This window comes from Protopterus annectens, chromosome 16.part0, assembly GCF_019279795.1.
Source record: "Protopterus annectens isolate FY-2018-M chromosome 16.part0, PAN1.0, whole genome shotgun sequence".
Taxonomy (NCBI): domain Eukaryota; kingdom Metazoa; phylum Chordata; order Ceratodontiformes; family Protopteridae; genus Protopterus; species Protopterus annectens.
The window spans coordinates 208384869-208391312 of record NC_056750.1 but is presented as its reverse complement, the minus strand read 5'-3'; the positions used below and the strand labels follow the sequence as shown (position 1 = coordinate 208391312).

At 38.2% G+C, this 6444-nt stretch overlaps 1 protein-coding gene across 1 annotated transcript; it reads right to left on the bottom strand.

The window, feature by feature from the left end:
• Positions 1 to 230: 230 nt before the first annotated feature.
• Positions 231 to 1188, bottom strand: LOC122790769 (probable N-acetyltransferase CML5). Its single transcript, XM_044058382.1, has one exon. It carries the CDS (start codon positions 1176 to 1178, stop codon positions 420 to 422), a length of 759 nt encoding a protein of 252 aa, XP_043914317.1. The 5' UTR covers positions 1179 to 1188; the 3' UTR covers positions 231 to 419.
• Positions 1189 to 6444: the final 5256 nt, after the last annotated feature.

The following is a 6444-nucleotide window of genomic DNA, read 5'->3' as shown; positions in this document are numbered from 1 at the left end:
CACACACATACATGCTTGCATGGTGTTTGTGTGTGTGTGTGCGTGCGTGTGTGTGTGTGTGTGTGTGTGTGTGTGTGTGTGTGTGTGTGTGTGTGTGTGTGTGTGTGTGTGTGTCTATGTGCTCATGTGCAATCACACATGCAAGTGTGTGTGTGTGTGTGTGTGCGTGCGTGCGTGTGTGCGTGTGTGTGTGTGTGTGTGTGTGTGTGTGTGTGTGTGTGTGTGTGTGTGTGTGTGTGTGTGTGTGTGTGTAGTACTAGCTGTGAAAGAAGTGTTTCTTGTACTACAAGAAATATAAAAGATGAAATAAAGACAAGAGTCATTTTAGACCTAAAACACCAACTAAGGAAAAAATTGCCAATAGACTTCATATCTTTAAAAGTATCAGTGCTTAAAAACTATTATTGAATAATAAATTACTAGTTTGCTCTTACACAAGATGATGGTTTGCTTCCCAAATTTTTCTCAAATTTTATTACAAACAGTGGAAGAAGAAAGGTGAAAGAGTTGGCTTGAGTAAATGTGCAGTGACTTTTTAACTGGAAGTCCATTTTCTCATACAACTTTATTGCAGGGAATTGTATGTTGCTTGTATGCAGCTGACACATTTTGTACCCATAATCTTCTGCGAATGCCAGCAGTGTTTGAACTAACTCACTTGCTATGCCACAGTGGCGAAACTCTTGTAGTACCATTAAACGAAACAGCTCACAGGCTGATCGATTTTCATCACATGGTGCTACTGCAACAGCACCGATCACCTTGCCAGCTGTCTCTGCCACCCAAAAAGAAGCTCCTGGTCGATCCAAGTAATGGCTTTCAATGTTTGACAGATCTGTCTGCAGTTTATATTTAACAAAATCTGTATAAAGTCTTTGACATGCATAATACAGGATGCAAACCAAAGCTACAACTGCCAACATGCTAAAGAGTAATGACCGTGTCACAATGTACATTACAAAGCTACATACTAGCAGTTTAGTAACTGTGCTTGGCTGTTTCATTGTCCATGTGAAGGCTGGTGATACAAGTTCCGTAAAGCAGCTTGTAAACATTTGTCTGACAGCAGTGTAGTCCTTTTTCTCATATTGACGAATCAGTATATTGGAAATACCCTCTCCACTGCATCTTTGATCAACTTGAGATGCTGTTTTCCCATTCATCTCTAATGAACACATTTCACCGATCAAGCCTTAATAAATGAATAAAAACAGACAGAGAAGTAAAGTATCACATGTTAATTTAATCACTGCAACAGCATCTTAAGTAATTTGCATCTTTTTTTTATTTATAGTAATACAATCCTTAATCATATTTATATAAATCACAAGAATGGTGTCTTACATACAATGCTATAAGCACAATATAGTAGATTCTGAAGCCCAGATTTGTACAAAAATAGAAAAATTATCCAATTTTAGATTTAATAAAATGTGTCTATTACTATTAAATGAATAGTGATTGAACCAATGAAACATAAAACAAATTTAAAAAATAGTCTGCACTTAATCATCCTAGTTTACTGGTCATCTTTTAAACCTGAAACACTTGCGGGTGGATTCATGGGGTTTATATTATGACACTGAAGTCTAACAACTTTGAATGTTATAATATCAAACCCAGTAGAGCGAACACTGGAAATAGCAAAGCTGCAGAACACCGTATACTTTCCTAGAGAAAGTATTCAGTGGGCCGTTTCTGCAGCTTCGCTATTTCCTCAACTGTGGAGTGAAGGTTACGGACCGGGTTAAGTTAAGTGTGCGAACGAAGGTGAGTGTGCAATTGAGCACAGGTTAGGTGAGTTAGGGTTAGGGCACAGGTCAGGTGCGATTGTGTGGACGTGAGGGTTAGGGTGGGGTAGGTGAGTTAGGGTTAGGGAGCGGGTAAGGTGAGTGTGCGATAGTGACGGACCTTAGGATTAGGGTTGGGTTACAGTAAGTGGATAGCTAGTGGTGTGTGTATGCTTTAATGTAGGGTTTTGTGAAGTGTGTGTGTGTGTGTGTGTGTGTGTGTGTGTGTGTGTGTGTGTGTGTGTGTGTGTGTGTGTGTGTGTGTGTGTGTGGATTATTTATTTTGGTGTGCTTGTGTTGTGTGTATGTTTGTCGGAACAGCAAATTTTTTCCCTGGGAAAAAAATTCGCTATTCTGGCTGTTCAGTATTCTGGTGTTTCGTTCTACTGGGTTTGATATTATAACATTCAAAGTTGTTAGACTTCGATGTTATAATATAGACCCGATTCATTAATGCCTACACCAAGTGTTACTATCATGCATGCATCACGGCATGCTGATGCCAGGCATCATGTTAACTCACTGTTTTATATTTATTAAACTGCTCTACACTTAATGTACATCCTCAAAACAAGGGTAAATAGCACAATATGCTAAAGAAAACATAAGTAGCCAAATCACATGCTAATTAACCAATCCAACATGGCGGAGCTACTCAGAAAAGCATAAAATAATCATGTACACTTGGTGTGGCCATTTGTCCTGAAATCCAAAACTCTCTGGAAAACAGTCACAATTATACTTGGAAAAAACATTTGGGGGGGCTGCTGCTGCATCAGTAACCCGTATGTGGAACAGGCTTTAATTCAAGACTCTGCTACTGCTGCCAGACCCCTCCCAAGAAGAAAAAGGGTGTTTCTATCCCATTTGACCTCTTATGGGCTGCATGACACAGAAATTATAGAGCGATGCTGGATGATCAGAGAAACAACAGAGGGAATTTGCAGCCTTTGCAGCCCTCACTTAAGGCCCAAGCTAAGTGGGGAACCTGTATGAAAAACAACAAAAAAAAAGAGGAGTTAGATAACTGCTTCCTTCCATAGGCAGGTGTATGTCCTTGAAATGAAAAATGTCTCCGGTATACAGTAATGTTAGTAATAGCATATGACTGATGCCTGCAATATACAGCTATGGACATTGCCCTATAATGTTCATCAAGCATTTTAGTTGCCGTTTCATATTTGCAACTGTAAATAATAAAAAAGTAAATGTGCAAAGGGAAATGTACAGTCATCATTATCACTGACACGGGGGGTGGGGGGGGTACATGAGGGCAAGGCTGACACCAAAGAAAAGAGTGTGAATTATTTAATTAAATTGTATACCTGAAAGTTCTGCATAATACACTCTGTTGTTGTCCTTTAGGTTACAACCAGCATCTATGATTCTGTGTGTACCCTCTGCTGAGGTGTCTGGGATCTCAGACAGTGGACAGGAACTCCTCAGTTTCAGTCACTGGTGCTTCACAAGCAGGACCACATCCCATAGCCCTGCATTATCAGTCAGTTGCACTTGCATTACACACAGTGTACATTATCATATCACTGGCCCTAAGTCAGATTTTCTGATATGTACAACCATGGTCTCCTACACCATTTACATAGTTGACCACCTGCTCCCAGATACAGTCATGAGAGCACTTGTCACCTCTGCCTCTTTCTAAAGACAAATGAGCCATGTCGAAGTAGTGTCTGGATGATAACTTCATTCTGTGTCACTGTATGGTAGTTTATGTGGTACAGATGTCTTAGGTACCATAGCCCTTTATGAGATGAAACATAAAAGAGCCAGAAAATTAAAATACAAGTTGATAACAAGACAAATATGTATGAATGTATGCATCCATCATGGATAAAATAATTGAAAAAGTAAAACTCCCTATGAGGACACTCAAGTTTATATAGCCCCCCCCCAAAAAAAAAACAGTAAAGGAAATGAAAAGAAAGTCAACAAGTTAAATAAGGAGGACAACAGTTATGTAACCCTGTAGTACATTACAGCAGTAACAAAAACAATCTACATCTTACATTACAAACGTCTAAAACTGTTGTTGGATGTGCAGTTGCATGGGGGGCAGGGAAGTCCACATCGCAGGCTTAACACATTTTGTGGGCTACGAATGTAAAACCCCTGACCTTGCTACTAAGTGATAAAACACTCTTCTGCAATAACTGTTCAGATGCCCATAGAAACGTTTTCATAATGTCAATAATGCCATGTTACATCCTTTACACACATTTCTAATGGAAAAATAACTCGTATTTGTGGCTATGCCAATAGCAAAGGACAGACAATGCAGACGGTAAAGCAATGGGTGTCTTGTGAAATGCAATCCATCAGGTCTACATCATGAAATCAAATAGAAAGAATGTCAAATGCTCTAATGAGTGAAACTGCCGAAACTCAAGGGTCCGTTATTGAGGTTTTTAAGTGTAGAGTGGAATATTTTCCCTTTCCTCACTGTAGTGCGATCTCAGAGTTGGAATATATATTTAGCGGGGGATGTGGGGGGCTGTGACCCCCACATTAAGGACTTCGAGTTTCATCAGTTTCTCTCATTAGAGCATTCAACATTATTCCTATTCGATTTTATAAGACCCAATCCATCAGTAAGGTTGAAATACATAATTCTGTAAAAAAAACAGCAACATACATTTGCATCAAAGTCAGTTATGAAACTAGAAACAAGTTTTTTAAGTATATAGCAGTATGGAGCTCTCATGATCCAAAGAGTTTCCTCTACCACAATACAAGTTCCTTTCTTAGACGATTATCTTGATATAGTACAGATTCAGCCCTATGAAGACTGTAAATATGCAAATGAGGTTTGAACTCATTAGCATTCATGAAGTCCACAAAATGCAGTGAGTGCAAACAATGTAAACATGGTGTAACCTACACAATTGCATGCAGACACCTTACCTCTGCAAGAGGAAACAATGAAAAGTGTTACTTGCTAAGGGCTTGCAGGTGTGAATGATTAGTTTGACTGCATTAACAACACGTGTTTCACAGTCTGTCCTCTTCGATGTACACTTAATGAGGGTGTGACAAGGAGAACAGATTTACGCTAAATTCTGGGATTTCATTCATTAAGACAGTGATATTCTTAACATTTTTATGAATTGTTTCTGATGACACTTTGTGCCGCTGAGTAACAATTCTTCTGAAATTCTAAGGGCGTACATTACCTATTCAACCACAAATCAATAACAATTCAAATGATATAGCACTGCTGTTGGAAAATTATATGTAATCTACTTTTTCTTCTTCCTTTAATATGTCTCTGTCTGTGGCAAATACTAATAGGAATCTCAATTATGTGCTGTTAATTCACTGGTTTGAAGGTTCAAATCCAGAGAAGGTGCTGTTTCTGTAAATGTATTGATGTTTAAGTAGCACATGTTCATGTTAAGACAACCAAGCAGTGGTAATATAAAAATTTGTACATTTTTAAATACTTGTTTCATAGTGTTTCCTTTTTTAATTTATTTTATTTATTTTTCTGCATCCTTTTCAGATTGTTTGACATTGTGCACTATTGACTGGCAATGGTCCCTAGCACTAAACAAGACCTCACTTCTTAAAGTCAAAACTGACAAAATGCAATTTGGAATGCCTTCAGTACTAGGACTGAGACTGTTGCTGGTTTGCTTTCATCAGTATTCTGGACAGTACTGAATGAAGGAATTCTATCTGTCAGCTAACTATCTCTGTGGCCCAATGTATAAGTGAAGTGAGCTTAGAGAAAGGGGCCATATAATACGGGTTCAAATCCAGTTTACAGAAAGTTTTACAACTGGATTCAGAATAAATTTTGATACCCAATGATGCATGTGAAATGAACAGGCTAAAGTCTATGATAAATGCTAAAAATCTTACCTGTAGTCCATGCAAATTGATGTTACAAAAGCGCTGTTGAAACTCACCTCTTTTTACTATTAATAACAATATTCCTTATGGATGTTGTAAATATGAAATTTTGTAAAGTGTGATAGCACAAAAGCAGTAGCATGAGTAATGCAAACATATGTGTCATATATGCTGAAGAACTTATCGATATCTCACACATATTCATCTTGACAGTAATACATTATATTGCAAGTTTTTATTTTATGAGTAATTGTCTGCACCATAGCAAGAATGACCTCCTGTCATTCTTTGTGTGTGCCCATTCAGAACAATTTCCATTACATGAAACCCTGATGTTGTTTAACCTAAATTCTATTTGTGATGTGGCAAGCAGATGTGCAAAAGATGAATGTGTCACTCTAATGCTATAACCGTTGTGTTCCTTGCTACATATATCCAGTAAATGTGTAAACCTGCAATGCTATTTACAGTTGCACTCCACTGTGCACAAGCATAGTTCAGGACCAAAAGAAAAAAGTGAAAAATTTAGTTTGTACTGCCTTCTGTAATGCAAACAAACGAGGCTGGTGCCAGTTTGCGGCTTTCAGCACTCTGGAGAGTACTCATTGAAGAAAACGCACCTGTCAGCTAACTTTCTCCATGGCACAAGGTGTAAATGCAGGGATCTTAGAAAAAGAAGACAGGTGTTGCAGGATTCAAATCCAGTTTATAGATATGTTTACAGAGAGGGTCAGAATGCCATATGCAACAATATAAGGCTGTAGTATTAAATACAAATGAC

What these genes read in the sequence shown, in the direction of transcription:
- LOC122790769 (XM_044058382.1), bottom strand. Translation starts at nt 1,178, where the DNA reads ATGTGTTCATTAGAGATGAATGGGAAAACAGCATCTCAAGTTGATCAA.